This window comes from Varroa destructor, unplaced genomic scaffold, assembly GCF_002443255.2.
Source record: "Varroa destructor unplaced genomic scaffold, Vdes_3.0 BEIS01000006.1, whole genome shotgun sequence".
NCBI classification, from domain to species: Eukaryota; Metazoa; Arthropoda; class Arachnida; order Mesostigmata; family Varroidae; genus Varroa; species Varroa destructor.
In genome coordinates, this window is record NW_019211459.1 from 13,641,369 (window position 1) to 13,658,281 (window position 16,913).

Genomic DNA, 16,913 nt, shown 5'->3' on the forward strand with positions numbered 1-16,913 from the left:
ATATATACAAGTATCATATAATTTGTATGTTGTGTGAATCAATATGTGTAACCAAACAAGGAGCAGAAAGCATGAATCACTTGAACTGCGTATGCTATGACTTTGCCACCTTTATTTCCTTGACTTCCGGATGGATGTAGGTCGACGCACACTTTTGCTACCATCCTCTTGTTAACTAATCCCTTACGCAAGTGCCGACGGATGTTAGGGATGATAGGATGCTAAGTGAGTGGAGTGGCTGATGTGTTTTGCTTCTCGGTCGTCTCTACTACTGACACATATAAGCACTTGGACAGAAAAACGGTCAGCTAGTGGTGGCTGGGTTGATTAAGTATATGCGTCTGTGTTTGAACGGCTTGTAGATCCGTCCTCGTCGTCATCAGTATTGTTACCATTTGTCGAGAATTGCGCTTTTGATATATTCCGCTTGCCGACGCTAACCAGTGACGTTTGCCTGTCTCCATTTTCGTAAGTTCGTTATCTCGTAAGCTCGTACACTCCCTTTGGCCTAGTCTGTGTGCGAATATGTTTGCCGTGCTCCTCCAGATAGGACCTGTCATTCCTCGCCGAGTAAACAACATGCGTCTATTTGCACGCGTTCAAAGAGAGACAGCGAAGAAAAAAGAAACAGTCTAAGAGCCACAACAAAAGGCTGAGCATCCCACTAAACCTACCAGGAGAAAAATGACAAGCTCTCCAAGAAGTCTAAACTTCGCCTCTGGCGGCATCCACGGTTCTCTTGGACTTCTTCAAACTTTCTTGAGTCCTGATTTGGCTGTTTCCAGATGGCTGCAAGAGGGTCTCGTCACTACTTACATAATCCCTGGTTCACTATTTTCGGTTTAGCAATCCTACCGACTAGAACAATCACCAATGAAAAATCCTAAGTGAATCAGGCCAGAGTTTTGATGAGAAGGCCCGAATCTCGCAAAGTATCGTATAAGGAGTTTCTTTGCCTCGATTTGAGTAAGGAACTGCTTTCATCCAGTTTACTATACAGTGTACTGTGTAATTTTGAACGGAGCTATGTTACACTGAACAGCAAACATGAACAGGGCTCAGATGGACCGTTTCGTCTTGTAACTTCTACTGTTGCTTTGCTACCACTTACGTTGTGCTTAGTGTTTTATTGTATTAAGATTCAGTGTTTTTAAGACAGAGCACATTCTCTCACACACACACACACACATATGCACACGAATTTTAGCAGTAGCCGCTCGACTACCTGTTGACTTGAGCGAACACATTAACATGGAGCAACAAAAGCACACACTGTGCTTCCGCGCGAGTTCGACCTACTATATTATTACACGCGCATTGCGTCGGTGTGTCGAGTTCGATTACAATATGAAATCATTTAGACACCGCTCCTCGTTGAATCTCTGCATTCAGCGATTTAACTAACTAGAAAATAAGAAACTGCCCATCTTGCTGCTATTATATCTACTGAAAAAGGTAGTTTGGCACGGCCTTATCGATCGATGGGTTTCCAACTTTCCCACATGCGGGAACCTAGAGCGAAGATAGAAACCTCTGTATGAGCAGATGTGTACATAAATGAATTTATGTCTGCCTCTTCTAATGATTGTCTCATAGCACGCAGGTAGTCTCTTTGGAAGGAATACTGTGAGGTGTTATCAGTAGTTATACACATGCAGACATAGTTTGTGCTAGTGACCGTCGAACTACCAAAACTCATAGCAAATGAAAACAATGTAAAAAATACAGAGATAAATACACATATAGTAAAAGAGAACTGAGTGAATATAAAAACGACAGATAAAGGATGCCACATGGCTAGATTAAAGTTTTGTTTATTGTATATTTGTTTGACAAAAACAATATATTCCGCACGTAGATTATAGCATGATTCTTTGAAATCTAGTTGGAGGGTCGTGCTTAAAATGCAATAGACGGATTTTCGCAGGATAATTTTCTGGCAGGTATCAACTGTTCGGTTAGGATGGCCAAGGTTGTAAGATTTTTGACTCGGCAATTTTACGAAGTTTTTGAGTAAAGTACAGCTTTTCTGACCAAGAACCTTTCTGGGTTTGTTTGAGGGCTGCGAATAGTTGGGCGCCTTGCAGCTGTCTAATGAATCTCTGGTACAAGAGGCAGGGGCGCACAGAAGCGTCCGCAACTCAATCGTCGATAAAGGGAATATCCCCAGGTATCGTAGTGTGTAATCATATTTTCAATTTTCAAATACAGCGCGCGCGATGGGAAACTATGCTATCTAGATATGGTCACCTCTTTTCGTGTACTTAGTTAGCGTTTGATACGCGCGAATTGTAATATCGCACAATCTTCTCTGTATAATATTTCAATGAACCCGCGAAAATGTATTATTCGAAAATAAGAATCATAAATTATGTCGCTTATTTAGCTGCAGTGCTTCTACATATAATGGACGTATTAATAACCTTCATTATTGGTTAAACCGTTTGAGCGTGTACATTAAATAATGAAGTCAGAGCAGCGCCTTTAGGTGCCAAAAGTCCTCGATGGTAAACGCATCGATTTGTCTGGGCGAGGTAGCTAAGTTTTAGCCACATGCATCTGACCCACAAAGGCGAATTATTAGGCATCTACAAGCGCACAATCAACAATCCCCAACTAGTTAACGATAAGCATTCCCCCTCAGTAAACGACAAAGCAGACATCGCCGTGCTTACCTTTTGCCATACTTTCCTGAGGTTGGTTGCTGCTGCTTGTCGTATCAAGTAACAGGCCAAATAGGACCAAGAAAGAGGAAAAATTGATATTTGTACGAAACGATAGATAATTTTTTGCACCAGTTGTTTCAGACAAACAGATCACAGCTATCACGCTGCTACTATTGCTTCATGTTTCACGAAGCAAACAACAACAACAACTTAACATGAGAAATTACCAGAACTTTTTCGACGTTTCGTGTTTCTGGACGCTTCAGCAGCCAGGGTCTGCAATGGGGTATGTATATTGACAGGTCGAACCGACCCATCTCAATAAAGCATCCGTTCTGGTCGTTCTTTCGAGTACCTCGCCTTTAAGCTTAAGCCGAAGTATCATGAATATTAATGTTGTTGCAAATATGACTGGTGTTTTTCTCGATGGCCACAGAGACTTGCAGCTCTCCGGCATTGCTAGCAGGGATCGAGTCTCTACAAAGCCCCCAAGGAGCTGCCTTACTCGTTCTACCTTCATCGAATCATCATTCAGTGCTTGTTATAGAAGCTGAAAAACGAACTAAGGGATGAAGCCGTCGAATGAGCAGATAACTGGCAAAACCAACTAGAGTAGTTGAAGTAGAGTAGTAACTTTGTAGTTGAAGTTGTCTGTACACTGAAAATAAATGCGGCCAAGATGTCGTGGTGGGCCGCGATAGTCAGACCCGAGAATGATGCCTCATATTGTAATCACGCTAAAGATGTGCCAGCAGCAGCATGACATGTTGCGATTGTACAATGGCGATAAAAGCAGGCATAATACTAACTGAAAGGAGTTGGGTCTGGTCCTGTACGATGATTGGGAAAATACATTCACGGGCTTGAGATACATAAAAGTGCTATTTTTTCTGTTTGGAAACAGGTTCCGTAAACGAGTTGTAAGGGAACAAGAAGTGATTGGTATATATAAATGAAAACACGCTCGTTCAGATAATGTAGTCTTTATGTCTCCATTCAGATGCAAACTGTAGCATGGCAAACCCTCGCAGAATTACCGTCTCACCTGACAGCACCATCAGTGTGATGTTCCCCCGATTGATTAAACGCAGACCTCATCTGAATTATAATGGACATGTCAACGAATTAATCACTGAGCCTCTAGTGAGAGTCGTTCTTCGTTACTGCCTTCGGTTTAGGGTTTCGCTACGTATGCTGTCTGTCGGCAACTATATTCACCCTATCTATCCTAGCTCAGCCACTGACAAAACCATGCAGACATAATTGCACGAACGCTCTCGTAAACAAGTTCCTTGGCTAAATATCTTCTAAGATGGTCGTTTCTCTGTTATATGTAGCCCTTTATTAGTTAATAACTTGTGGGGTTGCTAACACGAGCTGTCAACTTGGAAATTGCCCCCATCTAGTTACGTTAGCGTGCTGCATTTAGCGATAAAGCTGCAGGCGGTCGGTCGACCAGCCAGCTGGGCGGTACACCCTCATTGAGTTGGCGCTATGAGTTGAATGTATAGAATTATATTATCAGATCAAGATTGTAACAAATGGTGATTATTACTTTTATCAGATGGGGGCCAGTTGACGAGTATATTTATGAAAGCGCTCTTTATTAACGCTGCCGAACCGGCTAAGCTGACCATTATGTCTGCTAGATCTATTCCTACCACCGGACTACGATGATATAACGGTTAGCTCGGAGCGAGAGTAGTTGTGGGAGGGGGGGCACAACCTTAACTGGGTTCATGCTAAAATAGGCTGATGACGGTCGTCCCGTCCGCGCACATCGCGATCAGCAGGCCTTGAAGAAAGAGGCCTGCTGAGCGCTGAAAGACCAAGATACTAAGCCCCTGCGTCTACTAGCACTGGTTTCCTTCTACAATAAAGAAGTAGAAGAAGCACTGGCAGTAGAAAGAAGGACACGCGCAACAAGCGGCATATATTGAGCTTCTTTGCTTAACAGTGAAAGAGAAACGAAGCCACCGTTTTGGCGCTGCAGTCGCCGCCAGCATTAGTCTACTTTTTCCGATCCCATCCTCTTTTTGCCCCTCTGTTTCGTTTCGCTGTTTCCTTTGTGAAGAAGACTAGCGAATGAACTAAGTCGTCCAGCTTGACTTCTACTACCATCAACGTGAGAAGGCCCTACAGTGTGAATACTTTTTTAGGTGAATTATTCTCGAACGACGTACATCGATGCCCAGCAGGCAACGCGGGAATATACCCATATAGACAGGGTTACGTGCGGGTTCATCCTAGAAGATATGAGGGAACCTCCTTTCATGTATTGCAAATATAAAACACCTTTTATCTAACAAGATTACTATGATTTACGATTAGTGATGACCGTTGACTGCGAAAATTGCATTTCGTTAAAAGCATAACAAACCTAGAACCAGCAGGATAACCGCGGTCTGGCTCTATCAACAATTGCCCATCTGTACAAAAATGTTTACGTTTAATATTGTTCCGCTTTTTTAACGTATTGGTGACATCTGTGACACATATTCCATATGATCGGAGAAGGTTTACATGTTATAAGAGTAAGTTTATATAAATATATACTGTCGCTTCAGAGTACTGGATAAATCTCAAAATAACTAACGTCTGAGTGATATTCTTCTAAGCAAAGCGTTTCTATGAAGCAATGCACAGACACGGCAATTATATAGCGAAATGTGTTAACACACTGGAGGACTCGATAAAAAATTGAAGCGTTACTACACGTTAGCGACGAATGCAGAAACAATATTCCTAATCATATATTACATAATGTAAATCAATATTCGTTTCACTCGCCTCATCGAACTTAGGTTAGGCTGAAGATAATCACGTACTTTTGCATGATATCTGTACGTACGACCTCTTGCGTGCTCAAGCTTCGTACGATTGTACATTATACAGTGTTATGGCTTTCATCCTATATGACAACAACCGTTCCAACTTTCGAGATCGAAATGTATTTTCTACAAGATAATAGCCACATCGTGAGCACTGACATTTTTGCTTAATACTTTTCTAGCATTAATATATATTTATAACGGAAGACTTTGCTACTCTGCTGACGTTATTCATATTGTCGGTAATTTAAAGAACAGCTCTATCAGAAAATCTGTTTTAAAATATATTATTATATTTGGATAAGTAAGCTGACGATAATCTGGGCTGTGGGGACTGCATAGATAAAGATTAAGCTCAGAGACGGTAAGATTGATTAGAACGTTAGCCATAAATATTAACAGCGCCATGGCTGGTCTTGTGTTTGCTGTTTATTTTAGCTCTACGCAATATATGTTGCACGCTTAAAATATAACCAATTCAGTGAATGATTGACATAAACCAAAACAGTTAGTACTCGCTGAGTGCCATTATTTACCGCCTGATCTTAACGGTTAGACACAGTAAGTATTATAAATGGGTATACGTCGTGTCGCAATCACGTCTGGACGAAGAATCAACAGCTAGAATCTTCCCATGTCAAACACGTGTGTTCCACATCAAATGTTTGGAGCAAGAAAAAACAACAGTGGTTGCCATGTCGGGTTTCATGTATTCGATCAACAGATCCCAAAGATCTTTACTGCAGCGTAGATCCATGGTTGGCTTTTTTCAAGGCCGAAATGGTCTGATGCCCTTTTTACTGCTAGATTCAAAGCCATTCGATTATCTTCTCACACTGCTTTAATTTTCGCATTAGCAAACAGTTGCGTAGCATATAGTTACAGTGCTTTCTCGTAGGTCTCTTGAGAAAACCTCATATTTAGCCCAGGAAAATCGACCCCAACTAGGCCTTCTAGTGAAGACAGGTCCTCGATACTATACCAAGAAGACGATTCCGAAGTTTTGTCAACACGGCAGGAACAGGAAGGACACTTAGAAACAAGATGGATAATGTAAGATGACCTTGATTTCTTTCAGGAGTGTATAATAGGCCAGCCGCTTTGGGGAAACTCGTCAACTTGGCCACTACCTCCGAGGGGTGCGATTTTAGAAATCTCGTTCCACGTTCTATAGTTCACCATTGAATTCTAATTCTAAAACGTTGCTTAATTGCTCTGTACATTAAATTCCAGTATGTTGTCTAATATTAAAAATAGCGTAGGAGCCTTTTTTTTTCTAAAAAAAATCCGCTTCTAGTACACAATTTTCGATCAAACGCCCTTCCTTCTCGCAGTCCTTCAATCAATACGCAGCGTACTTACAAACAGCCTATAAAGCCTTTGACAAAACACTAGCACAATAGTGCTAAATTTGAGAAAGAAGATCCATAAAATCTCCTCTTTGATCTATAAGTTAGACTTTCTGGAAATGATGAAACTGGTAGAGGACTTTGTTGTTCCAAGGTTTGAGAGCTGGAAACGCTTAACTCTACTGCTATGGCATAATTCTATTGCTATGGCACGCTAGAAGCGTTAATATAAGTTACCCTACCAAACACAACTGCTTTGTTGTAGCTATATTATGAACTATTCAGAGCAATATCGACAGATCGTTGTTTTGATTAGCGAGAGAATCTACCCATCCAATCCAGTGGTAGTTCTTATGAGGTTGTCTTTGACGGCTGGTTACAGTCTCTCGAAAGGAGTCAATCTATCGAACCTAACATTCGCTACGGTCCTTGGACTCATTGCATATTCATCGTCGCATTGCAAAAGCCAGTGCAATATCGACTGGTGTCAAGGACATCAAGAAAAATATCATCAGCATATAGTCATCATTGCCAGGGCAGTTCTTTTTTTCCAGCCAGCCCGGATGCACGCTAAAATTGCAACGTACAGGATACATTCGACCCGACGACTACACGCGGTGCTATATCAGGGTAGGCAGAAGGGACTTGTGTTGGGAATCGGCATTCCTTTGACGGAACTACGGCGCCATAGGCCATCTATGCAACCGAGCTAAACCAATTTCTTGGACGAAACCTGAGGTAAATGTTGTCGAAATCGGAAGACCGCACGACAAAGGAGGCAGCCTCACCCGCATAACTGCATGTAATTTTCCCTCTCTGTTCTACTTAGGAGACGATGCCAGCTTATCTATTAAACCTTCAGAATGGCCAGCAGATCACTGTCAACCACTGCCAGCCGCCACAGAAAAAATAACTACCAAAAGGAGTAGATGCTGCCGCTACGCAGAACGCTAGTATCCTATCATATTTGTTTCAGGCCTTTTTTCCTTCGTTTGCTTGGGTTTCTATGATGTCATGACTAGGCATGAACAAGAACGACAGACGACCAGTCGACAGGAACGGCAGATGCCAAAGCAGAAAGTAAAGGTCATTGCACGCATCGAAAAATTCGCCATGTGAAGAACGTTCGTTTCTCAACCTCGCGATCAGATAGAACAGGGACGAAGAGGAGGAAACTGCGAGAGAGCACGGGCCAGCAGAAAAAACAATAGAAAATCAATGAAAACAAACGATGAAAATTGGCGCGTAGTGACCGACGGGACAATTTCGAATGCACGAGAACAACACCGGAACACCTAGCGGCATGAAACTCAATACACACAGTTGTGCCGTATTCGGCACTACCGGCAAGAATCTAGCCCGTGCGGCCAACACGGACATAGGGCTGGCTGTAAAAACAGGTTCCGTTATAAAGATTAGTTGGCGTTAGCATGTCTTCTCGTAATTGCCTCTAACAGGGTGGACAAGCGCTATTTCACGAGGAAGATTGATGAGTCGCTGACTGGTACACTGTATTCCGTGGAGAAACTAGGTAGAGATTAGAATAGAGTTAGAGGCAATGAAACACATTAAGAACGTGCATTACACATACTTCGTGCAATAGCGTGTCAAAATATCTACTAATGTCACCTAGTAGACGAAGAGAAAAAAGTGATTCGAGGTAATAAAGATGCCATTATGTACTGGTCCAATTGTTTTGAAGCACACCTTTCCTTCTTGTGTTACTATAAACTTTACTTAAATTAACTTAATTAATATTAATTAGTAAAACTAATTAATAAAATAATATTAATTAGTTTACTTCTGTTGTTACTTCTGTTCTAGTGTATTCTATTTAAATGGCGATTCTATTTATACCGAACGTAACAATACTTAAGGTTTAAGAAAACAAAAGTTTATCATTTCCCACAACCATGCGATAGCGATATAATAACGGCTGAATTTATAAAAAAAAAAACACTCTCAAATGGTCAAATTGATCGATAGTGATATAGGTTCAGTGGCGAAAAAGGACATTTTAGTCCTATTGAGAAGTGTCGTCGTCACTAAGTTCGGCAATTGTAGTTAATTTGACTTTCTATTTATATGACAACCTTAAAATTAGGTAATAAGCACTAAAACGCAGTTACTTATATGATAACTGCAGTTTCGTGCCTTCAATCTCAAGAATAACTATCGATCGATTAAAATGAATGCTTAGGTTGTTCGAACGGGGCCACTCATGGAGAAGGGGGTAAGGCAGCATAGAGTCTGGAGGATCGTCGAAGCCTGTTAACCTTGGAAAGGTCCGCTCTGCGCCAGCTAGAAATTACGAGGTTTTCAGTAGAAATTCGGATAATTTCGGTTCGCTAAAGGCGGAAGTTTTCTTTTTATTAAATTAGCTGGGCAATTGATTTATTTAATGATTTGTTGCCTTATAAAGCAATGTTGTTCTTTACATAGTCTGCAAAAAGCTGAAATCTACTCCTGCTGGCCACCGAAATCGTTGAGTATCTCAACGTATACAGTTAGAGATAGGTGAAACTCGGTAACACCTTCAAAATTACTTAATTGTAGTTTCAGCTCATCTATCCAGTGCATTTGCTCCTTCATTTTTTTATTATATAAATATAATTTATTAACAATGATCCACGTCATATAAAATGCACATTCAAGTCATCATTACCCATCTGAATGGCCAGGATAAACAGCTTGTTTCCTAATTACATTCTTCCTAGATTTTAGTAGTATAATTAATCGTGTCCTACTGTGAGTGCATTGAGTTGTTATGCCCAACCGTATATGCCTATCAGAGATACGTGTTTTTGAAAATTGAGATCATTACTCGAGCATCGTAGAATTTTCGTCTAAAGCGTCTCAGTCCATGCTGAAGATAGCACGGCGCAACTATACTAGATTAAGGGAGCCATTAACTAAGCCGGGTATCGAATCTTGTAACGCATAATAACGTAAATAATAATGAACCCTACGAACATCGCTAAAGTTCTTCTTTGAAGATTAGTCGAATTTGGTGGGCAAGTTAAAGGCTAACACTGTTTCGCATTAAGACGAACTAATAATAAACACGATCGATATGGCGAGATCGTTACTTTTGTATCGTACGCACACATACATGTCGTACCTTCCATTTAAATATCCGCGCTGCAAACCAAACCCTGATGAGCAATGTATACGATTAAACGTTTTCGTTCTGGGCAGAAATAGCTATGTCGTGGGCAACAGAGTGGACAGATGATGCTAGTTTCTTTTATTGATCTATATTAAAACTAGCTAAGACGTTGGATTATAATTTAAACTGTAACGCTGGGCTTGTTTGATGGTTATCAATGGCGGCTAGAAAATAGAAGTAGATCAGGCGTCAAGAACAATACAACTTGTTGCAATAACTGTCATAGCAACCTCATTTGACCGTTCCTTTATACAGGAGCTACCCCTCAACGGAACAATGGAGATCATTTAATCGATCAGTCCAAGATACTAATCATAAGAGCAACTACCGCAGATATCGATGTGGTCAAAGATTTGTATTGACCCCACAAGTACTGCTTTGACTCCTTACATGTAAATTACAATAGCTTAATATGTACGGTACGATATTAAATACCCTATAGTGAACTGCGAAGATAGGCGCGATAGGAAAATAGTCACAATAGGACAAAAAAAAAAATGAAGCCAGCTTCCGCTAACAAAGCCAGCGTAACGCGCAAATAGAAATTTAAGCCATAACAAGTTCGTATCAGCTAAGTATCGCCTTTATAAAATGTCAACATACAAATTGATCGCTATCAGTACGATGGCCGGATGTTGACAATAAACGCACATATGTCATTATTCAAGTTCCTTGTTCACCGATTTCTCTGATCGCAGAGGAATTGGCCTCACGATCTATCTCTTTGCGTTGTGTTCATCCCATGTTCGACCTGGTGCACGCTGTATGAGTCCTACTTGTTAGACCAAATGTGGACAGAAGGAGCTATTGAATCGATGATCGTATGTACCTAAGCAGAATGTTGACCCGAGCGCTGCACGACAGCGTATCGCCTGAAAATGTAGCAAAGCTTTACGCCAAATTAACTTAAACGTATTCGTGCTCTGTGACAAAGGCAAAGACACTTCCTTTCGACATAAAAAAATTCTCGAGCTATCGAAATGAAGCGTCGAACGTCAGTATTGGTGTAATTTACCCTGCTATTGACCAGAGATATATAACGACGCCCTCAGCAACGTGAGATTATTTTTTTCAACAATTTTTACAATTATCGGGGCTTATTTTACTTTCTATAACCGTTCCTGTATTCTCACCTTTGATGAAATCGACGGCCTGCTCCAGACCATAAGTGTCCGAGTCACAATCGTCGAGTATGTAGTAGCCAAAAGACACGTTCGATGGCATCCATTCCTGACGGTTCACGTAGTCAATAGTGAATAGCATACACTCGAGCGCTTGAATACCACCTTGTGGCATAATTGGCCCGCACGTCCAGTTTGCATGCCTTTCATGCACCATCATTAGAGCGCCTAACATTACTTCGCCTTTTCGATGAGCGACCCGCTTGAGGGGCCAGGTAAGATTACCGAGTCCGCTGCTGCTGGCACCCCCACTGAACGAGTTTGAGTCCGTTCCATCTCCTGCCCGATTTACGCTTGTGCTATTTTTCTTACGTTTGAACGCCGTCCGACCCCCGCTTCCGACACCATTTGCGCCACTGCTGGCTCTGCTCACAAGTCCGCCGGTTGGTAGCGACTGAGCAAAACGCGCGGTGCGACCTCCAGCCGGGCTTTTGGCGTTGAGCGGGCTTTTTCCGATGGACAACGACCCGGACGAGCTGATGCTTCCGGCCATTGTCACTACGCTGCCTACGCCACCTGGCGATGCCATGTGAACTGCAGCAGTTCCACAATTGCCTCCGCTGAACGACGGATGGTTCAGCTGGTGATTGAGAATGTTCAAACCCTGCACTGTATCGTCGAAGCGCCTGTGGTGATGGTGATTCATACCGGCGCCCCCGCCAGCACCCGAACCTCCACCCGTTAGATGGCTGCCGGCTACGGACCCTACCGCTGATGCCAGCGCCACAACAGCAACGACAAATGCATGAACGACAATCAATCGATGATAGCCTCGGAAAGCAACGGTTGTTAACAAGGCTGGCCGCAGCCATGATCGGTTCGGTGATCGCGCGTGACATTGGGAACGGGCTGTACCGAAGCGTCCGTCGATGCTGCCTTTGAGACTGCTGCCACCAGCCGAGAAGTGACAAACACGACTCTTTAACGCAAAACCAATGCTTGGTAGCGGAGGCTTTGCTAATAACGGTTCTTGGCAATGAGCTGCGGTCGACCGAGGAAACGACCGAGTCGGATCTGGCACCTTGCGCCGTTGTTCCAACTGCTGTGTTTGCTTTGGTTCGTTTCGTCGCAATTTTTGATGATGGGATCGCTGCCTTTGCCCCTTGTTGTCATCGCTGTTGTTGTAATTGGGAATTTTGGGCAGAACGGGCCTCGAGCGCCGTGTATACGCAAGTGCCGTTGACGCCATCGACCCGCTCACGCGGTGACGAGGCGCTTACGGCCATAGCAGCGGACGGGTCCAAGCTCCGCCACCACTGCTACTGCCGCTGCTGCTTCGGGCTCCATGGTGTCGGCTCGTGTTTGTGGTGCCGTTAGTGCTGATCGTAACCCGCTTGTTCCCCTTCGTTGTTGTTGTGGACCCCGTCACCATCATCATTATGAGGTTAACGAATCGATTCGAAATTGCGCTGCTCGTACCTGTGGCGATGGCTATAATCGTGTTATAATCGTGGGCCAGAGGCGTGGAAAAGTTACGACGATGATTGTAGCGCATGGGCGACGGCGCGTAACTGGTACCCTGGTCAATGTCAAACATTGCTGCTGACGCTGTTACTGCTGCTACTGTTCTAAGCACACTCGTCACTTGCGCCATGTGGTCAAGGCTTGCTAAGCGACATTGAGTACCAACACTGCATCCACTTGGAAACCGACCGGCCGGACAGTCCAGGCTCGGAAGCACACGGCGCTAAGGCACACCTCCGAGCGCGCATCCCACGCACTGGAAACTCTATACGGTAACAGGCAGTATTCGTTGTGCTAAGGTCAACTGCAAGAGGAAAATGGACGTATGCGCCGACAACGACACACTATAGGGCAAAAAAAAATTCGATGCGAAAAGACAATTGCCATAACACACGTCTACACATGGAAGCTATCTTTAGAATTGCCCGGTATGTCAACCAATACTATTTATCTGAACGTGGGGAGGGGCCTTTTACGGTGGCACTAAAAAACTAGCAGAACAGCATTGGCGCAAGCCCAGATACTACGCTATGTCAGTAGTGGTAAAAGATAAAGGAGAAATGAGAAAGTGCGCGACCGCATTCACATAAGTCGCTTATTTTTACTAGCTAGAATTTGACAAACGTTGCTAATGAATAGACTCGCAAATAGTACTGCGCGATTTTTCCGGACCTTCATTTGTCTGCTCCCTATCAGCAACTCACGTGTGCGACTTCTCGGGTGTTACTGGACCATATGACGCCTTGTCCATAAGCTGCTATAGGAGAAGATAGCTGTAACGTTAGGATGTACCCATATGCTAACGTTTGTTTTATTTACAAGTATTGAAGAAAGGGACTACGTGGCATTGATATGGTACAGCAGTGTCAACGGCAGCTATAGCTTGGGTGTCTGCAGGCGATTTGGCACTGTCTGTAGACTAGAACACACCATGTAACACAGACGTAAATAAATGGCCGATAACAATTCGACGCGACGTCAAAATCACTGACGTTACAGTAATAATTGAAAACTTTAATCCACAATAATAAATAAATGTTGACAACCGCTTGTTTGGTGTATCCGCAGGGGCGCTAGTTAGCCGTCATCGCTAGTAGAATGAAGTAATACTGCACACAATTCTTTTGCTACATTCGTATCACGGTGAATATGTCGCAGTGTCACTATACGATAGAATACACCTCACTATTTGAACGAATCAATCCTTTTTTTTCAATCAGTAACCACTATTATTAACACCACTGTCCGTAAACGCATGTAAAAAGTGTATTGTCCATTAAAAGCACAACAGCTTTGTTGCTATTGATTTATTTCTATTTCTACAAACGCAGCCCATCTTCGTTTAACACCACTGTAATCGGCTCGTGCCAAAACTCTGGAAATACGAAAACTTTTCAAGATACTCGTTTACGAGATAGCGTTTGTTCGCTATCGAACTTCTCCAGCTACGAAACTAGTTGGTACTTAACAGTCAGCTTTTCCACTATATTACCGGCATAAAGGCAATCACACAGCATTACAATGACGAAACGCCAGGTTACTAACAGCGAGGACAACAACAAGTCGCCGGCCGATTCTTATCCATCGTTGCTCGTGTTTCGTGCTCCTGGCTTTCCTCCTCAACATGGACAAACGCCCGCATGACTTAACTAAATCACCACAGAAACCGGCGCACCAGCGGTATGCTCTGTTCATCTGTACGATCAGCCGCCAGTAGAGGGAAAGAGAAGGATCGGAAAGGACACTTCCCTCACAGACCGCACACCGACATATCCAACACAACGGACAGAGCTCGCGCACGATGAAACCGGCGGGTGAGAGTCTCGTTTCGTCCCTTGCTTTTTGTGTCATCGATCGAAAGGGTTGTAGAGAATTCCCTTCAGCTGCTGCTATGGCGCTAACCATCAGTGGACGCTCACCCTGAGAGCTGAAGCCGAAAAGTCGCAGCACTCTTGCCCAAAGCCGTCCACTGAACTGTCCCAATGCTTTTCGCTTCTTCCACCAGAAATCCCTTCCCCCCATCGCTCATAGCGAAGCCAGCAGCTCCTAAGCTAGAGGCCTAACCATTCGGACGACCCTGCCCTTACCCCCGCCTGAGAGTATGCTGCCCCAGGGTTTCTCTTCCCTTGCACTCTCTTTCCTTCTCTCTCGGCTTTGCTCTCCTCTCTGAATGAAGTATGCCGAGCAAGAAGGGCGTACACTCACTCCGCTCCTCAGGAGCCAACACAAGAAGCAGGCAGGCAGGCAGTTATAAAGCTGAAGAGAGCCGCAGCATTCGAACGTGCTGGCGCGATCCGCCGCCTGCTCGTCCACACGCCGCTGCTCTAGCAGCAGCTATATCGCCAACACCGCCCCAGCCACCGGCAAAGAAACTGAAGACGACTGTCGCAGCTAGCAGGCAGGTGCCAGATCCACTAGGGGCGATCGTATACACATACATAAGCTCTTTCCCGTTACTCCCTTTCTGCTTTGGCCTCTATTTCTCTTCCCTCCCCATCGAATTTTCCTTCTCTCTATCTTATCTTGCGCTCGTTCCTTCCTTCAGCGAAAGCACTCCTTCGTTGTATGTCCACTATTACCCCCTGCCATAATAGAGAACGGGGTGGTAGCGTCAGCGGCAGTCGTGGTGACCTCGAGAACAGCAGGCTGTATACTTGCTAGCAAGACCCTCTAAGACGAGGAAGAGGGCCACGTAAACGGGGGGGGGTGGGGGGGGGCAGAAGGGGTCCGTCGCAGAAGCACGCCGACGACCCCTGGCGGAGCATGGATAAAACAAGCACCTTAATACAGCGTGATAGCCCTTTTGATAGCGTCTCTACCAATGCTGCTAGCCACGGGGCTCGCCGACTACGGGCAGCAATCGTCAGCAGCGCCAGGTGTCATAGTTGACAACCTCTGTCGCGAACCTTATCCTGGCCGCCATAGAAGCCCTTGCTCAAGAACGCTGGAGAGAATGGCGACTTGTTCTTTGAGCCATTCTTTATTCTGTGAGAAGGACCTTTAGTGGCTTTCTTCGAACGTTCGAACTATACGAATGACAATCAATAATCATTGGCAGATGACTGGCAGCTGGTAGACTGCGATAAACGGGCGAATGTTATATATCGACCAATGGGAGTAACGCATCATTAAACGAAAAAGAAAGGAGTGCGTACCTCTCGACATGTTTGTCTCATTCAACAATTCCTAAAATGTGCTCACACCCTAGAAAGGCACAGACATTATACTATTGAACAGGTGAAAGACATTTTTAATACTCTGGTTTTTTTTTTCGACCTGCCAAAAACAAGTGAGATATTGTGCCTGCTTTCGGCAGCTCCATAGTTTTTCGAAAGTCACGAAACTATGCTGAAGATGATGCTAGGTAATAGCTGCGAAACTACTATAAAATTTAGCTACTGCGAGACATTATGCTATTCAAGTAGTGCAGTATGAGACAGATGACGCCAGGTGAAGTGACGGCGCACATAAAGGTAGAGTCTGAACGACGGCTGAGGAAAGTGTTTGGGACAAGAGCAGTTACTAGGGAAAGTCCGCTGTTAAAAAGATGCAAGAACGAACGAAATAGAATATTCCAGTATAGGGGTGAAAAACTTTTTCTTGTAGAATTTATATTTCGTTACGAATAAGGAGTTATAGGTTCCGGACATCGCGTCTTCTTTGTATACAATCTATGTGTGTGAATGATCGTACTAAAGGTACCTTATCGGAAACTGTTGATAGCGCATAAGGTTCGGTTTGAAGGTTGCGTTTCAGCCTAACTTTTACAGCGATCCTTTCTACTTTTATATGAAGAAAAGAAAATTTACAAGAATAGGGACAAATAGACAGAGTATATGCTCGAACATCGATTTATTGTAGGATTTTAACTTGCGCCATTTCTAACTACCTTTATGCTCAGTAGAGGTATAACTTAGTTAGGCGATAGAATGATACTTTCAGATCGTACCAGAACACGTTCGTGCTTTTCCTGCACTTGTATCCGATTTTGCAAAAAATAATCATCCGTGCCCTGAAAGAGCTGCATAAGACGGAAAGCCACAAAAGCAGATCCGAACCCTTCTTAATTCTATCTGAATCGTCTAAGTACATTACTCGTTGTAAACTTTATTGGTGATCAAGGGTTTTTTTTTTTACAAACGCAGCGTAATGACATATGGGTGTGCGACGAGTGAGAAAAAAGCGGCAAAGTTGATACAGTTTAAGCAATATCTAATATATGAATAATGCATATTCTCTTGAAGTAACTTACT

General features: G+C 43.6%; 1 protein-coding gene across 11 annotated transcripts in view; it reads right to left on the reverse strand.

Annotated features, from left to right (window-relative positions):
- The window catches only part of LOC111252394 (metabotropic glutamate receptor 2-like), a 185,847-nt gene extending 171,415 nt beyond the window's left edge, over positions 1–14,432 (reverse strand). For 2 of the 11 annotated variants that reach the window (XM_086991924.1, XM_022810205.2), the window contains exon 1: positions 11,149–14,427. In XM_086991924.1, the coding sequence (XP_086848050.1) occupies positions 11,149–12,385 (1,237 nt within the window). In that variant the 5' untranslated portion in view covers positions 12,386–14,427. Of the gene's footprint in view, positions 1–11,148 lie in introns of all 11 variants that reach the window. The other 9 variants (XM_086991922.1, XM_022810201.2, XM_022810202.2 and 6 more) reach the window with 9 other exon arrangements.
- Between the last annotated feature and the right edge of the window lie 2,481 nt (positions 14,433–16,913).